The 18783-nt window shown below is 37.7% G+C and overlaps 1 protein-coding gene, 1 long non-coding RNA gene and 1 pseudogene across 4 annotated transcripts; all 3 read right to left on the minus strand.

Annotated features, from left to right (window-relative positions):
* Positions 1-268: 268 nt before the first annotated feature.
* On the minus strand, positions 269-15839 carry LOC130700633 (endoribonuclease Dcr-1-like; annotated as a pseudogene).
* Positions 3819-6143, minus strand: LOC130700631 (uncharacterized). 3 transcript variants are annotated; one of them, XM_057522605.1, is made up of 10 exons: positions 5722-6143; positions 5591-5647; positions 5469-5525; positions 5345-5407; positions 5221-5259; positions 4936-5154; positions 4662-4873; positions 4422-4581; positions 4255-4352; positions 3819-4197 (listed from the first exon to the last, which is right to left on the minus strand). In XM_057522605.1, the coding sequence occupies exons 1-9, from the start codon at positions 6041-6043 to the stop codon at positions 4276-4278; spliced, it is 1206 nt and encodes a 401-aa protein (XP_057378588.1). In that variant the 5' UTR covers positions 6044-6143; the 3' UTR covers positions 3819-4197; positions 4255-4275. The 3 variants fall into 3 exon arrangements, with proteins under 3 accessions (XP_057378588.1, XP_057378589.1, XP_057378587.1); XM_057522606.1 differs by having other exon boundaries at positions 4978-5166; XM_057522604.1 differs by having other exon boundaries at positions 4936-5166.
* LOC130700632 (uncharacterized) lies at positions 6210-7238 on the minus strand. The gene is made up of 3 exons (XR_009003840.1): positions 7106-7238; positions 6674-7013; positions 6210-6571 (listed from the first exon to the last, which is right to left on the minus strand). It is a non-coding gene; the product is annotated as an uncharacterized LOC130700632 (long non-coding RNA).
* Positions 15840-18783: the final 2944 nt, after the last annotated feature.

Raw genomic sequence — 18783 nt, forward strand, 5'->3', positions numbered from 1 at the left:
AATGTGCTTCATATACTGTAGACCTATTGTGAAACACAAAACACGATTCACCAGGCCGCGCTTCTTTTCTACACAGGTCGTACAGGGAAAACGAAATGAATGCGAATGTTTAACGTGGACATTTTATTGTTTGGACCATCTCATTTGCAATTCATGTTTTACTTCGGAAACGACTATGATAAACGAATAAATATAGTAGACGAAATAACAACAGATGCGTCAACAATTAATATCAACTTTCACCATTCAGCTCTTTACAAAGGCATGGCTAACTAATAGTATTTCGAAGCTGCTGTAGTGTAGTAGAGTAGTCCGTATCACTGTCATTCACGCTTTGATCACTGTTATACGAGCCGTGCGAAAAATTGCTAATCAATTCCGGCGGTGACTTTGGGCGGTACTAGAAGAATTCCTTTGGTTTTCGCTCATCCCAGATCCAACGTAATCTTGCCTTCCCACGCCGAACTTCGGGAGGGATCCTTCAAGTCCAGAAATATCCACTACCCGTTTAGACCAGTCAAAATCTGCTCCATCATCATTGGTCAGCAGAGCTACTGCTTGAAGATCGCTATAGTCATAGTCTTAATCGACCGGGTCTCCCGTTCCTGTATGACAAAACGCAAATAGCACTTATTATTAAAAAAGCGATTTAGCTTGTTATGACGTATTGCCATTCTGGTTGTTGCCGTCAATCGTATTCGGGTTCCATACTCCGATATCCAATAAAGAGGCTCCTGTGCTTTTTTTCGTTTCCTTTTCTGCGGCTTTGAAGGCGATTTTGGTACGTTACAGTCTTCGATTTCATCTTTTGGCTGTTTAACCTCTTCAATATTTTTAGCACTGCTTGCTTTTTGAACTGGTGGTAATATGGGATCTGAGCATTTGCATTTTCAATCGAATCGTAAGGCCGGCCAGCGGAAATCTAAACAAAAATAAGCAAAGCACTTAAAAACACGAGCTAATTTAAATTAACCTAATACTACGAACCAGGATCGAGCTGGCTCTTTCCCAGAAAGATTTCCATCGTTACTTTGCAGCGCAGTTGTTCCGCCAGGCGGAATCCGTTCAAACGGTAAAGAGTGCACGGTAAACTAAAATGGGCGCAAATGAACAGAAAACATATGGAATTGTTTTTATGTAAACGCTAAGAAATTTTGTGGAAAGAAGAATGAATAAAACAAATATTAAAATAGTTAACGACATTTACCAAACTGCTTGTCTCCATAGAGAGGCCGAAAAAGGATGGATGCTACATAACTCAGGCACCAATATTTGCTTTTGCTGCTGACTTTCTTGCTGGGTCTTTTTTCTATGTTCTCAACTAATAGGGAGCATTACACCTTTTCGGTTAACATATCTGTGTAAGTATTATAAAAACGCAACCAGATGTGTGAAACATTTGCAACAACAAATAAACTCCTCATACGCACCTTGGCGTTAAGAAGTTTCATCTAGCTGAAGGGTGTGATCCACGTCCAATAGCGGCTGCTTCAGGTTCTGGATTTGGATCCCATATTTAGGCGGTAATACTTTTCGAATGTTGGATAGTTGTTATCAGGAAATTTTGACTGCGGGTTGAGTTCATAGAGTATCTCGGCAACGTAGAAACATTACGCATGTTCTTGATCCCGATACCATTTCATCACGACCGCACCAGCAAACAAGCGGGGATCAAAGGCATAACCGGTTCTCTCTTTGTCTGCTACCAGCTGAGGTTTCGCGTCTCGAACAGATGAAATGAAAATCGATGAACGCAAAATCCAGACGTAGGGGGGAATTATCCGCTAACGAATTCCTCTTTAAAGGCACGATTAGATAGGAACAGTCAGCGTGGAAAACATCTAACAACATTGGATCCTTTTCCAAACAAAAAATGGCACCGTTTCAGAAGATGTAGCGTTGAAAATCTGTTATTTGTTTTAATTGCTGATCGGTCACGTAAAGCTCATCGGCAATTTTTACTATTTGCACTTCCACGTCGCCTGACCGGGTGAAAATAGGAAACGGGCAAATTTGCCATAGCCGTTTACTATTCAAAATTCCCAAACTCTGCAGGGAGGTCTCAGCTTTGGAAATTTTTCTGCCACGCATGTTTTGCTCCTGTCGTATAGGCTGACTTAGTACCTAATAAATTTTTGTTCACTAATAATCGATTACCTGAATGTAATACAAATGCCATTGTGATTGCGTGTATGTAACAGGGTTGATTGGGACGTGGAATACCATCGACAAACGGCTCGGCCACTTTCTTATAATAGTACTGCCTTCGTTTCGTAGTCCCCGGACGTGGCAAATTGTGGCGAACAATTTCGTCTTCCAAATCGGCGTTGTTATCCTCCTCCTTCTCCTCCAGTTGAAGATTTTCCTTCCCAGTAGGATAAAAGTTATCGACCAGCTCTTTTTGCTGGTGCGATAATCGACACGCTTCCAGCGCTGCAGATCGTTTGGCTATAACTTTCGATGGCACAGGAAGACCTGATACAGTTTGCCGCAGAGGAGAATTTATTGGTAGTTGTCATGAGCAAACATACGCTACATCCAGGTGCATTTTCTCTGCTGCATCGCTTTTCTGAAATAGTTCGCACCATGTGTCCCATACAGATGGGTCAACGTATTCTCGCTTAACTGTTCGTATTTTCCAAACAGGAATAAGGCGAGTGAAACAATCACTGGGCAACTTTGCGCAATATCTAAAAATATTTATCTTTCTGAAAATTACAGTCATTTTTATTTCAACCCATTTGCGTTATATCTGTTAATGATGGAGATGGCGTTTTGTAAACACGCATAAGATTTTGAAGCGTCACCAGAAATGTACGGTTTCTCAATATTATTGAGCATATCTTCACTGTGAATGGCTACCTAGGCCAAAGAGTTATGATAGCCACTCTTGCTTAGCAGAATTTGTTCAGTGGCATGCAAGTCAGAGAAATTCACCAGAAATTCATCCATGCGCTCCTTCTCGACCACCAGAAAAACAATTGGTTTTTTAGCGCGCGCTCGAGCCTTTGAATGAACATACGCACGGTAACTTTGTGGCAAATCGTGCCGAATAACCAGATGGCACGCTGGAATGTCAATACCATCCTCTAGAACGCTCGTGGCTATCCAGAAGCACATTACCTCTTTAAAAACAGACGCAGTATGCAATGTGCGATAAGGTTTGTGTAATAGTGCAACCTCTGGATCCATAAAAAATTCCTCTTTCTAAAAGAAAACAAAGCCCTGCATTAGAAATTCTATTTTGATTGTTCATCAGTCGAGGCTACTATATTGGTTTTCAAAAACCAGCGCTACATTTTCCTGCTTTTACACCAACAAAATGTAATATTCTTCCCCAATTCTGCCAACACCGTAGCAAAGTTCTGCATTTATTAGAGCGGTTGGTTGAAAAAACTTATACCATTTTCGCTGGAGCATATAGAAGACAAAAGTATTGCTCCATTGCTACTTTAATAACTTCAGGAGAAGGAGTGGATTCCTAACCGGGAATAGTAATATCAGGTGAAAACTTCATTTTTCATTCGGTTTAGACCCTGTTACACTGTTAAAAAAAAGCCTCGAATTTCGGTGAAATTTGCACCTAAGTCGGACTCTGCCAGATAGGTGGAAATATCACCTAAAAAAAAATTTAGGGGAGGCTTCCTGAAATTGGTAAAAGTCCTCCGAAAAGTGGTTAAAATGACACCTAAGTTAAAACACGTACTTACCGAAAAATGCAACCAAATGGCCCGTTCTTGTACTAGTTATTTATATGAATAATTAAATTAATGCAGAAAATCCAAATGAAAATGACATTTATTGTTAATGTATCTTAGTTTACATATTGAGATGAACACAAAAGTATACATTTGGAACCGAAAAACATAAATTGGAGTACAATTACAAACACAATGAAGAAGTCTTCATTTTATCCACCAGTGCGGAAAAGGAATGGACAGATGGAGTATCAGTTGCTTCGTCCTTTACGCCTAAAACGTAGGACTGCAGAAACAACAATGCGTTGTGAACCTTGTTGCTGTATTTGAAGTGAAAGACGTAGTAGCTTGCCATTAATCCAATAACAGCATCCGCAGTTGTGTGAAATCTCATAAATGGTTTACTCTCCAAAATGAGGTGGATAGTCGATCCAATGTATAGGATAAACGGCGATCCCCTTGTTTCCTGTTCCATGCAACTTGCAAGGTTAGCTGATTCCTATTAATTAAAACAATAGTCATATTAACTTTGATTGGTAAGAGGTAATTCTATTACCATTCTGGAATCCACCAAATGTCAAGCTGCTTTATCACCTCTTCCTTTTCCAGGAACCAAGAATGGTAATAATTCAAGGGCAGCTCTCGAACACATTTCTTGGGCAAAATAAAAAACAAAACAGTTAGTCATTATTACGTTTGCGATTCTTCTGTTAAATTTTTTACCAGGCGACATGTTCTGAAAAGGTTTGGACGATAATAGAGATGCTACTTGTTTCTTATTTGTAGTTTTTGCTGCTTCAATGATGAATTTGGCCGATTGGGTCCACATTTCTCGAAAAATTTCGCATGGTTTCTTCATTATTAATTCAAACTCGAAGAAAAGCTATATTCAAAATATTGCAATTGATAATCAATAGATATTTTGCACTTTAACAATTGCCTTGAATTTATTTTAATATTTACAAAAGTTTGATGTTTAAGAAATGGGCAGTGGCTGTCTATGAATTTCTCAATTCTGCCTGACTCAGGTATCCATTTCATAACTCGAATTCTTCTGATCGAGAAAGTAAGTTTTACGAGATTGTCCACGGCAGTACTACAAGGGGCCGTTCCGTTTTTAGAAATCTCCAACATCTTGGCTACGTTTTTACCATAAGATATGGTATCGCTGTTATCTACAACCAATTGGTACACAATTTTTAAAAATGAAATATGTTTAAAAAGGTAGAGTATGTACCCATTGCCATTGAGGGGTATTTGGTAGGACCGGAGTCATTACCATTTAACTTCATGCTCTTATGTTTAGCTGATACATCACTGCTGCGAACTTCTGTCCGTCTTCTTTCCATGATCCTTTTCAGTTTATAAGTCAAGTCATTCTGCTGGTCATCGGTGCTGTGTGTATAAGTGCTGGTGTCATCCGAATTGTAAGAAACAAAATCTTCGTTTAAGGAATCTGCCAAAATAACTTTAAATGAAATTAAAGTCATATCATAGACTTATTTTCAGAAAACTTATGTACCTGAAGTATGAAGACTGTAAGGATTTCCAACAACGATTCCTTGTGAAAGAAGAGAAAATTATCAGAAAAATTAACATGCATTTAAAACAATTGGTAAATCAACCCATTTCCAAAGTTTCAATACCGTGTGAAATATCTAAAGTAGACACATGTCCATCAACATATTCTTCTAAAACAACAGAGTTATCTAGGAAATATAATAGGCTATAGAAATTGTCACCGTGAACTTTTTTTCAAAATGTAAATACCATGTTCAGCATGAGGAGTAGAAGCCCTTGTAACTGCAAATTCTTCTAGAAAGCCATCTAGAAAGTAACAGAAATTGGATTAGATGATCATCGTAAACTAGTTGCCAAAAAACCATACATACCATGTGAAGTACCAGGAGCAACAACTGTCATTGTTGAAGGAACCAAAACTGTGCTTTCTATGAAAATAAAGGAGTGATATGCATTGTGTTTATTGTACTTACTAATATTATCAATTTAAACTAATACTTACCTTTTGTAGCAGAGCGGAGAGACATTTGTGCTGGGGTTTTGAAAGAACACTTAATTATAGATCCAGACTTAACTGGCGAATCCTCACCCATAACAACCCATAACCCTTCTTTAATATTACTTTGCCTTTTTAAAACCAAGTCACGGTCCCTTACAGAGTTTCGAACTGTTTCACTCTTGGCTATCAATTTTTGGGTGATCAAAGCAAGATCAGAAAATGTTCCATTCTCATTCGAAAAACCAATCTCAAAATTATCGTCAGAGTCCTCGTCTCCTTTAGTATCAAGCACTACAATAACATTTTTTCGGCCAGAATCTACCATTCCTAAAGTAGTTGGAAAGTGACTTTTTTACTTTTAAAATTGAAAACTGACCTGTGCTGCACAGTTGAAGTGTGTAGGCGGTGTAGCTATTAATGGCCGACTAATTTGAAAGAGCTTGGGTAGGTTAGAGTTGACAAAACGTATGTGACGTTGCCATACAGTACAATATGGTGAACAATTATTTATCGTTTATTTCACTTTTGGTGACGATAAAGTCAGACAAAGGGTACATGCAATTTGTTGATACAGATAAATCAACGGGATGTTGTAATTGGTACACTTTGTGGTCAAGAAGCTCGCTGACAAATAAAAGTTGATGAAAGTTTGTACTGGGTGCGTAGACGTTTAAATAGATCACGAGCAAAGGGAGATCTATATATTTGTACCATTTGTTGGATACTCTTGATGTGCGTACACTTGCTGTCTCTCAGTGATGAGATTGTTTTTGACAAAACAGAAATGATTTCTTTGTTCACAAAATCTGTTGTTGCTTCCATAACAGTCTGTACATCTACTTGATTAAATTTTCTTTCATCAGACAGACGAAGTAGAAATAATGCAGGGTCAATGTAAACAAAATTAATAGTATTTAAGTTCATTTATATGGAAGACAAAATAAATGATATTTACTAGTTATGTGGCTTCTAAAGCACTTGTTCTTCTGTTGAAAAGATAGATGCTGCAGCAAGGGGTGAATTAAGACCCTGTATTTCTTCTCGTAACATTACATCTTCTTCTTCTGAATCATCAGGTGCTAGGTCTACTGCTTCAATATTTTGTTCAAAGAATGTTGGATGGTGAGACTGCAAATGTTTTCTTAGTCCATCTTCTGTAAGATATCTTCTGTCACAACTGCTCAAACAAGTTACATCAAATGTACGATCACCTCGATGAACTGTCCTATAATGTGATAACATTTCTATTTTTGTGCGTGTACGAGCAGTGCGATTCACGACTTCACATTCGATTCCTAAAGGCGTAGAGCAACGAATATACATACTTCAATACTAATCGGAGGCAAACAGTGCTACACATTTTAATTCACTTATTAATATTTCATACCTATATTTTCTGCTTGAATTTCCATGATGCAGCAAATCTGGAACACACTAGAGTTAAAAGTCAGGGCACAACAGACGAACTATTTTTATGAAGTCTGACCGTTTCAAGTTTCATGAAAACATAAACAATAAGCAGCGCCACCTTTCGGGGTGGCAACTCCGTTTTTTAGTTTGTTAACACCATTATCTGGTGCGTCAACCCCGGTTTCTGGTGTGTGAAACCCACAATGTATTTTTCGGGTAAAAATTCACCATTTTTTTCGTAAAAACTGAAAATCACCGTTTTTAGGTAAAATTACCGATTTTAGAGGAGGTAAATTACCGAAAAAAGTACATATTTTTAACAGTGTAACCTAACCTACGATCCTTCAATCCCTTAAACAAAAATGAATATTTTCAACAACTATGCTTCTTGAATTACAGTCCATGATACACAATGACAGAGAATTCAAATAAAACACAATTTCTGCTCAATACGTTGATATTTTTAAATAATAGCCTAGCTTCATTGAATGGCCCACTTTTCTTTCACCGCAGATAGTGTTTCTGTACGGTATTCCATAAAGATTTCCTTCTGTTAGGCTACCCAATCGGCATTTCCAGCGAAAATCATATTCCAACTATGAAATAAAAAAAAATATACAGTATATATATTTATATGGAAAAAAATACAATAGTACGTATCACCAAGAAGCATTTTCATTATGTAAGCCGGCATCGGATTGTATGGCGATAGAAAAACGAAAAACAAAGAAAGCATTATTACTAATTGTGAAAAATCTCCCGCATAACAAAACTGCTATTCCTCATATTACTTAGAAGTGTGTTTGAATAAAAATATATTTTGCAGAATAACGAAAAACAATTTTAAAGTCATTAAGTTAAAAAAAAAGGGCTAATCAATTTTCATAGAAACATACTACTCGAGTGCCACCTAGTGGCAACCGAAGAGAAGCTTCAAGGTCTTATGGCGGGATTGGTATACCTGTTTCATTCACGCTCCGTGATTGCACCCGTTTCAATTTCTTATTGTAGCATTTTTTGCGTGCTAAAATTTTTCCAACATAAATGAGATTTTGTATAATAATAACACAGCACGTCGTGAATAGAGTTCATTTTTTATAATCGTCAAATAGTTCACCGTGTTGGCGAAATTTAACATTTAAGCTCAATAGACGCCATAACGAGCAGCAGCCTTTTGTCAGCGATGGTTGAACAGTATAAAGGATTTGATGAACAACTTATGTTTGTAGATGTAAGTTAGATGTAAGTTAGACGTAAGTTAGATGTAAGTATGTAGATGTAAGTACGTAGATGTAAGAAAAAAAAAAAAGTCGGGTTGGTGCAGTGGTTCGAGTGATAGTCCTATCACTTGTGACTCCAAATCACGAACCAAGCACACGGTCATTCCTCCAATACTGTGACCGTACTTAGTGCTCATTGGATTCGAATTCGTTCGAATGCAATGGCCCGACTTTTTTCGTCAGCTTTGGCCAGGCCAGAAGGGTACACGTGCATGGCCTAGGGGGTAGTTTCCGCCGAAAGTCAATCATGATTAGTTAAAATTTTTTAAAACTTGTTCTAAGACCCTTTCCCGTAATCGGGGATACAACCCCGACTACGACGGATCAGTTTAGACAGGTTATAATGATTATTCAGTTAATGCAAGTTAGTGACCTTGCATTGTGAAAAGGATACAGAAACTCCCGTATCATACTTTGGTCTTGCATTCAAAATTTAATTCTGCCGAACAACATCACCTGCCGCTTAATTGAAAAAAAAAATCTTCCTTGGTGGATGTGGCACTTACTGTAAAATCATTTAAAAAAGCACCGGTAAACGGAGCGTACTCCTAATGCTTCCGTTGGTACTTTGCCTATCCATGGAGCACGACGAGTTCCGATAAGACATACATTTTTTAAGATACCATTTTTGCGGACCAGTATATTTAAAAAATTACACCAAGAGTATTATCGATAGAAGAGAAAAAACATGAAGAATGCTTCGAATTCAGAAAAGAATGAAGTATTTGTAATATTAAAGCTTAAGTTTATCCATTGCAATATTCCAATGTTTTTGGTTGTGGGCTGCTTCCATGGTTTCTTTGTGTTTGCGTTTTTGCTCTTCTAGCCTAAATAATTCTTCTTCACTACGTTGTTTTTTATCAATTTCGGCCAACAGGTCCACTTTCATTTGAATTTGGTTGACGACAAATCGTCATCGTATTACCTGGTTCTATTATACCTTGTGAGGTTTTATGCATAAAATGCCGTTTTATTTTGAATTTCTTTCAAAAGCGACGCTTCGCCATGAGTTTCAGAGAATCGAATTGATCGACAGATGAACGACATTTGCCTTTGTCACGAGAACAACCGCAAATTGAGATGATGATCTTTCGCCGCATTTGACGCAGATGAACGCAATCGAAGAAAGCGATTGGGTAGAAACGATAAACGAAAACGCACACGCAAGTGAAAGGGGGAAGTAATGATTTCAAACAACATCAAACTCTAACCAAGAGACAAAATCAAGAGAAAAGCATCACACACAAAAACACACACAAAAAAAAATTTGTCAACATCAAACGGTTGTAGATCTTCATCGACCTATTCGTAGAAACAACTTTTGACTTTACGAACGTGGCCCGCGCATTCCCTTTTGTCTGCCGGCTCTGATTTTTTATTTCCCCTATCCAACTCCTTGACGTGATCAAACAAAGATCTACCGTCTTCGGTTCAAAAAAAGAAAAAAAAAAAGAAAAAGAAAACCCGCCCTAGAAATCGAGAAAGCAAAACAAAAAGAGGCGACCACGCATCCACGCGCGTGCAGCAAATGGAAACGATGACGACCAGTCAATTTTAGTTCTACTGAAGGTCGAAGATGATCAAGAAAAAAAAAATAGCTGGCCATTGGCAAGATGACGGACTTCGTCCGGTTTTGGCTGGATTGATGGGCAATGGCAGATGGGAAAAAAATTCGAAGAACGCCATAAGCCCGTCGATGCAAAAATCGCAATCGAATCGCCGTCCCTTGTATGAAGAAAAAAGATCCACCCACATCCGCCAGGGAGATGATTTTGGCGCTGGCAATTATGAACTGACGTCATAGATCTCATTCGCTTTATTATGTTGACGTATACGTCGCTTTTTTAATTTTGATTTTTGAAAATGAATCGCCATAATTCTAATCATTTTTCTGTGAAATCGTGACCAATTTGAATACATACAGTATATAGATACGTAATTTACCATTTACTTAGGTTTAATAATAGTAATGTCAGCTTTTCTTTTTTCGAACCTTTCTGCTGCAGATATAACAGAAAAAAGGTTAATTGAAAAATAATATATACCAACAAACAATATTTATACCGAATAACTGCATAGTAATTGCCGCATTCAGACGAACAAACTGTTTTCTACCAACGCGGACCTTAACGAAAAGTTAGATAGTTTGTGAAAGCTGATGAAAATCTCCACCAGCAGCACGCTATGAAAGGTAAGTGATGTTTTATTAACGTAAAGGTGTCATTGGTCGTTGTGCGTCGAGGAAAAGTTAAGTAAAAAAATCGGGTAATTTCTATTTATTTATTTATTTTTTATGTATTATTATTATTATTTGTTCTTATTTATTGCTTTTCGCGGTTCTGTTTTAACTAAAACATATGAATTGTGTGATTGAAATAAACCAGGAAGCTTTCAAAACGTATACCCCTATAAGTTACTCCCCTTCTGTTACACAATTTACCGCGTTTGTAAATATTTCGTGAGCTTTAGAGAATATATATATTTTCCACTATTTTAAGATTCGTGTAAATAATATAGTTCATTATTTGAATGGCAGAAAAGAGTGACGCAAGGGTCGCGACAGCTTGAATAACGATGGATTGTAACTACACTGGCTGGTTACATGGAAGGGAAACGCAATCAACTTTAAATGAAAATTAGGTGTCCACATGAATTATAAACGGTGGATTAATACGGATATGACGACCAATCCCACTCTTTTGGGTAAGTTGAACTTTACAAATAGTTTTATTTAATTTAAATAAATCACGCATATCAAAGTCACAAATCAAGTCGATTCTTCGTCAACCTAACATGTGTTATCCTTTTTTTAAATCAGCTCTCCGTCCTCTTGGCATGGTTGGTCGCTGCCAACGCTTACGTCGTACCAGCCCCATATTTGGTCCGTGCTTCGACCATGCTGATGGCTCATGACAGCGCCATATATTTTCGATTTATATAATAAATAGCCATATATTGGCAATTTTTATTTATTTATTTAATTTTTATGTATTATTATTATCATTTATTCTTATTTCTTGCTTTTTGCGGTTCTGTTTTAACTTAAACGCATGAATTGTGTGATTGAAATAAACCAGGAAGCTTTCAAAGTGTATATCCTTATAAGTTACCCCCTTCTGTTACACAATTTACCCCTTTTATACATATTTCTTGAGCTTTAGAGAATAAAAATATTTTCTCCTATTAAAAATTCATGTTGTTAATATAGTTCATTATTTGTTTTATCGATTTTTAGTTAATTGCTCATTTTAAAGCAACAAAATGGTTGAAAAGCGGCAACGTGCAGCAGCGAAATTACGGGTGATAACTACCTGTATAAAGGAGATGCCTGTAACACCAAGCGTTGGGGTGGATGGAACTAGTGGCGCCATCCACGGCCAATGAAGGTGTCACGGCGTATTGAGCCGTGAATGTCCCCCATACCCCTGGGGTCATGCCTGCTATACGCAAGCCACCTTACATTGAAGGCTATATAAGATCCACACAGGTAAGTCTACTAAGGTAACATCCCATAAGGTAAGTAAGGTTCCCGAGGAGGGAACCCATTTTTTCCCCTGTGGATCCTATATGTAATTATTCCTCAACGTACGGTTATTTGATGGCAAGGATATTTAATGATAAGTAAACAACAGTGGTTGTTTGTTTACATTAAATGCATTATTCCCAAATGTTATATTATTTTCTATCGTTTTACAAACATCATTATCGTTTCAAGATACATTTAAGACATGTTAAATCCTATAAATTTTGTGATTTTTGTGGTTGTTGATGCCTATATAACAGCTTGGTTGAATGTTAAATTTCCACATATTTTACAAAATCAAATCAACCAGACAGTTGAAAAGCAACGTTGAGTTGACGACATAACACTTTGAAATACATTTGAACTTGGAACTGGCTAAAACGGCAAAGTTTGAGAAGGACGCACTAGGGCATTGTGGCACCTTTTTCTTAAGCAAGTGCATTGGACGTTGTTTCCAGTTTCTCACGCGAAAAGTGATGTTGGCCATCCGCAGATGGTTCCGTTCAGAATAATCGAAGACATCCATGAAATCAGTCGTTTTTGCTTTTGAATGTGGTTCTTCGTAAAGGTTGTAGCGCCATTTCGATTGAAGTAAAGGCTTATGAAGTGTCTTCAAAGTCCAGTAAAGCTCATTGCACGAATTGCCAACTTTATCTGAACGGCCTCGCTGAACTTGCCGACAAAGCGACGGAGAAAAATGGCCTATCCGGTGTACCGCTGATCCCAATAAGTCACTGGTTACACGGTAGATTTCCGATCCCTCATTCCACATTTGTTCTGCCACGAGATCACCCGTATCTGTTATTTGATCAAGCAATCTCATCTTGCACCGCAACACATCTATGAGGGCGCTCTAAAATTGTAAAAAAAAAAAAGAAAGAAATATTTAGTCCCTGGGATATCAAGGCTCTTTTAAAGATGAATACAATTAAAGCAGCTCCCAAAAAGAGAATATTTTTTTCAGTTTGCGCGATTTCATAGAATTTATATAGTAAGGCGTTCCAGTGTTCCAATGTAGCTGTGTCCAGATAATTGCTGCTCAGACATCTTAGGGCCATCAACGCTCTGCATTGTACACCAATGTGCCCGTCAACATCAGCAATAATACGACTGAAGTTGTTGATGACATCATGGATTGAGCAGTCGATTGATAACTAAAAGATGAATATAAAGAAAACGTCACTACTTCAATACTCAAAACTTGTGTTACGGAAAAACCAAAATACTTTAGCTAGAATGTGTAACGTGCTGAAAATCAGGTGGAATATACTATCATCCAGCTTTGCTCCCCCATAATTCAAAATAAGGTCTTGTACCAACTAGAGGAAGCATTTATACTGGAACTAGAAAACAAATGTAAATAATTAAGAAAGATCAGTAATATTTATGCTAACATGAATGAAGGTAAAATTACCTCAGTACCAATGTGAAGATGAGAATTGTTCATTAATGCATTGCAAATTTTGGGTATCCTTTTGACAACATGGGAATTTTCTCCACTAAAGGCAACTAAATTTCTTAAAAAACCAGAAGTTGGTAGATGGCACGGGAACAGCTGATACAGTTTGCCGCAGAGGAGAATTTATTGGTAGTTGTAATGAGCAAACATACGCTACATCCAAGCGCATTTTCTCTGCTGCATCGCTTTTCTGAAATAGTTTGCACCATGTGTCCCATACAGATAGGTCAACGTATTCTCGCTTTAACTGTTCGTATTTTCCAAACAGGAATAAGGCGAGTGAAACAATCACTGGGCAACTTTGTGCAATATCTAAAAATATTTATCTTTCTGAAATTTACAGCCGTTTTTATTTCAACCCATTTGCGTTATACCTGTTAATGATGGAGATGGCGTTTTGTAAAGACGCATAAGATTTTGAAGCGTCACCAGAAGTGTACAGTTTCTCAATATTATTGAGCATATCTTCACTGTGAATGACGACCTAGGCCAAAGAGTTGTGATAGCCACTCTTACTTAGCAGAATTTGTTCAGTGGCATGCAAGTCAGAGAGATTCACCAGAAATTCATCCATGCGCTCCTTCTCGACCACCAGAAAATTATTTGATTTTTTAGCGCGCGCTCGAGCCTTTGAATGAACATACGCACGGTAAGTTTGTGGCAAATCGTACCGAATAACCAGATGGCACGCTGGAACGTCAATCCCATCCTCTAAAACGCTCGTGGCTAAGAGAGTATTACAATCGCCACTATAAAAACGTTTTATAACGTCTTCTTGCTTCCCGATCTTCACTTTCTATTTCCTTAACGGCCATGCCTTCAATCCGATCAACGGTATACAGTGGGCTTACATACGCTAAATAAGGGTCGCCTCGACTTGCATCCTAGACAACAGTAAATTAAGGTATTTAATCCAACAAGGATAATGTAACATCATCTTTTGATTACCTTTAACAGCTGATAAGAGTAGTTTGGCTGAGGTACGTGCCTCTCAGTGAAAATCATTCCACATAGCTGATAAGCGTCTTCTCGAATTCGGTAATGACGAGCAGGGAAATCGGGACGCCTATGACGACTGACGTGACCCGATTGAGTGTTGGCCGACGCATACAAGGGCGAGCCATTCTCAGGTAACTCTACGGGCTGTAATCTTTCCGTGGACAATTTTTGAACTTGATCAGCGAGACCGTCGGTATCAACTATTACGGTGGAATCTAATTGCTCTGATGGATCGTTGTTTCCGGGCAACTTTGAAGTTATTGGCGGTCGATAAATACGGAGTATGTCCAAAAGGCGAAGAACATTAAGGTGGCTAAACTTCTCTACTACTAATATTTGTTGGGATCGTGCCGATGAGCTCGAAGATAACTATTCAACCACTAAACGCGATCCATTATTTCTAGCTCGAGCCGAGTGGCTTCAGGCTTTGAGGATATTTCACACACTAATTCTTTGGGGTGTGTTGAATGCCTATATTAAATCAATAATTTAAATAGATGAGAGTAGAAATAAAAATTTTAATGCTTATGGTTCCTCACCGTAATGCTGATAAAACATTGTTTTGAAGAGTAAATAGCTGACTGCAATTTGTTTTCCCGAATAGTTATCAATGGGAATAGTTCCATTGGCTTGCATAATTAGTCACAATTGATGCAGTCAATCCTAGGATTCTTGGATGTAGACTGTTGGCTGACTTTTCATATAAAGCCAATATTTGTTTTTGTTTGTTTCCAAGCTTCATCATTCACAACGTTACGGCAGTCAGCCAATATTAACAAATTAAAGTTGCTCGTTTCAAGCAGGCCTTTCAGGATAGCCTCAAGGAAAACCAGGTAAGTCATAACAAGTACTCGGTTTTTCCCAAACTCATCTTTCCATCTAGAACAAGAACAGATGCATCAAATATTTTCAAAATACTCATATGCTTAGACATACCTCTGGCAATGAACTGTGGTTTAACAGACGAAAAGCTATGTTTTTAAGGATAAAAAATCGAAAACAACAGAATCTTTTAGGGTCTGAAGGATTTCTCTAAACTGAATTTTGATGAATAATTTTAAGATAACTAAATCAAATTATAAATAATCTCACTTTGCAATGTCAGAACTAGACAGCAATCTCCCTTATTCTTTTAGTTTGATGAGGGATGCTGAAAACTGAGATGACAATTTATTTCCATGTATGATTTGCTGTAAGAAACAAAATTTGGTTGACAGCATATAAAACTAGAATGAAAATTTCTAATTAACGTGAAAAAAGATGTTAAAATTTAATAGAAGAAAGAACCAAGATGGTTAAAGGATGATGAAAATTAGTTGCCTTATGATAACAACAAAGCCGGCATTCTGTGAATCCAAATAAACACCCTCAACTAAAATGACAGCATTTTCTGGATACTCCTCACTATTGTTTTGTAATACGCTTTAGGGGCGAGGGAAGAAGAGTTCATCTTATCTTTAATGCTAACAAAAATAATTTCAACTAAAAAATGAGAGAACTTTCAACTGACATTTTTCCCCTGCCTTACCTAGGTCACCTTAAGGAAATTCTAATCCCAGGTCATCTTAAGGAAATTCTAATCTGTGGAAATGGAAACCCGCAACGAAGCTAAAATGCAGAAAATGGAGACCGCAACAAAGGAAGAAATGAATGAAAAGGTTTAGTTAAGCGTGCTAGTCACGCGCCACCTAGTGACGACCGAGCAGAAGCTTCCCGGTCTTCCGGCGGGACACTTTCCATTCACGATCCGTGATTAGAGCATACGATTTTTTTTATGTGGTTTTTTTCGCGTGTAATTGTTTTTCTAGCTTAAAAGAATTCTATTCAAAAGATACTAAAAGAAGTTAGAATACAGTTCATTTGTTAAAATTGCCAATTGAGTTTATTTTGTTTACTAAATTGAACATTAAACGTCAGATTAGGCCATAAAGAGCTGCAGCCGTTTTACAAGTGATATGGTACAGTATAAAACACTTGATAAAACAATTTGTAATTGGTAACGGTGTTGGTTCGCTAGCGCCGTTACTGCGTGTATAACTGTTACTAATGAATGCTTATCTAATTGCAGGTATGGGAATGGCGGAAATGGAGGCGGAGATGGATTGGTGCGGTCAGTGGTTGGAGTGGTAGCATGTGCATGTGGTGTTACAAAAAAAATTCAGTAGCACTGGGGTTGTCGGTAGACCGCGTTTCGTGCGCCGCTCAATGGGTACCCCGACGTAATAAGATTACGTCAGCATGCACCTACCACACGGATCTCCAAACCACGGACATTCCTCCAATGCTGGGACCGCATTCTACAAGATTGGTGCTAACGTCCGGACAGGATTGGTCTTAAAGAAAGGTAAGAAAAAAAAACTATGTGACTTGATCACTTGAGGAACTAGTGATGAACTGAGGAAGTTGATCACTAAGATCACTGAGAAACTAGTGATCAAGTCACATAGTTTTTTAGTTTTTTTTTTCTAACTTCCGCCTCGGCCTACGGGCCAAAAAGGAGCAGGGGCATGGCCCGTGCTACTACATTGAAGCACCACCGAAATACTATTAGTTAGCCATGCATTTTAAAGCTGAATGGTGAAATTTGATGTCAGCTTTTGATACGCCTATTGTTATTTCATCTATCATATTTATTCGTTTATCGCAGTCGTTCCCAAATTGAAATATGTCCACGTTAACCATTCGCAATTCAGTTTCTTTTCCATTGTACGACGTGTGTACAAAAGAAGCGTGGCTTGGTGAATCGGGTTTATGTTCAAAGCTACGCCTATATGACGCATCTTTTCACTTTAGCAAAGGCCTTATGGAAATTCTTATTGGCAGATTAATAAGGCTTAAAGAATCCTGTCTTATACCTTTCATTTTCCAGTTTTTAACACTTATCTCTTAGTCACTAGTTATACATTAACAAAGGCAAGGCTTTATTACATTTGAGTTTTTAAAATGAAATTCTGCAATGCAACGTGCATTTATGTATCATTAGGAATTTTATGTGCAAGTGCTACAAGTGTAAGTGTATTTATTGTTCCTTTTCCTTGTAAGTTAACTTCGCATTGTATTATAACCTGTTGAATAACGGACAATTTTCAATTTTTTTCAATATTTCTTTATTCTGCGGAAGGAAAAAAGTGCTTCGAGATTGAAAGGTTCGGAAGAGAGTCCCCAAAATAAGCCATTGCAAAAGACGTTCGGCTGATGGAAGCACTAGAGAGACTTGCGCCTTGTTTGAATTGTTTGAGTAGCCCTTTGTATTCACTTGGAAGTGTGTTACGATAAACATGATTCCTAGCGAATGTTTATCAACATGCAAAAAGGAATCAAGAAAATTTCTATTTTAAAATATTAAAGAAACACAGCAGTGTGAAAAACAATTAACAAACAAAATTCAAACACCGATTATGTAGTGGCTTAAGTCCCCGAACGCTCACGGCCGCATCGACGCAACTTGACTAAAGTAAGATAAACCTAGCCCACATGAAAAAGGTCAATACTCGACACAGTCAAATACTTGATCAAAGTAGTTTTGAAAAGGTTTTCATGACAAGCAAATGGAGAAACCTACTACATTCCATTCAGTGTTAGTTTATTATTTAAAGTGTATTCTGTAATGTTTCAAGAATACCATAAAGAATAACATTTGTCATGCAGGGAATTTTGAAGCCATTATGAACACCAAATTACGAATATTTGCTCGCCTTTACGGTCAACACCATTATTGACTTAAATAGAATACCAAAAGCAGCAGTAAAATTTTTTCTATATGATAATGTCAACATATTTGTCAAAATCACTATCTTTCAAATTTTATTGATAGTTACCAACGCAAAGAATAAAAAACAAATCAAATTACGCGGCCGTCGGCCGAGCTCGCACAGCATCACGGCCACCTGGATGGCGAAGAAGTACAACGTTATTGTGGAAGTGTCACGAGAATTTGTTCAGAAATCGAGTCACGAAACGGCTAAATTATTCAGCATCGGAGAAGATGAATTGGACACCAATACCACAGCTACCACACTAGAAGAGAAAAGAAGAGATTTGCGCAATCCGTCTGGTTTCAGTTAAAGAGCTAAGACATTTACTAATTTAAAAAAATTGATTTAAATTCACTTGAATTGTTTTTTTAGGTGCGTAGAATCAACTGTTACCTAAGTTAGCACCTAGTGTTTGGAGAATGAACGATTTCCAGTTCAACACTTCAGTGGGCCAACGTTCGTTACCTTATCAGGTTATGACTGGTAGGCAATGGGCGGGATGCGGATTGACATTCCGTTTGAGGATGGACTTCCAGACGACCAGCCGAGGCGGAAGAACAGCATTGAGGCATTTCAGCAAAGCTTCCACCAATCAGAGCTACTGTGATGTTCAGTATGATCCCGGATCTGAGACGATAG

This window comes from Daphnia carinata, chromosome 7, assembly GCF_022539665.2.
Source record: "Daphnia carinata strain CSIRO-1 chromosome 7, CSIRO_AGI_Dcar_HiC_V3, whole genome shotgun sequence".
Taxonomy (NCBI): Eukaryota; Metazoa; Arthropoda; class Branchiopoda; order Diplostraca; family Daphniidae; genus Daphnia; species Daphnia carinata.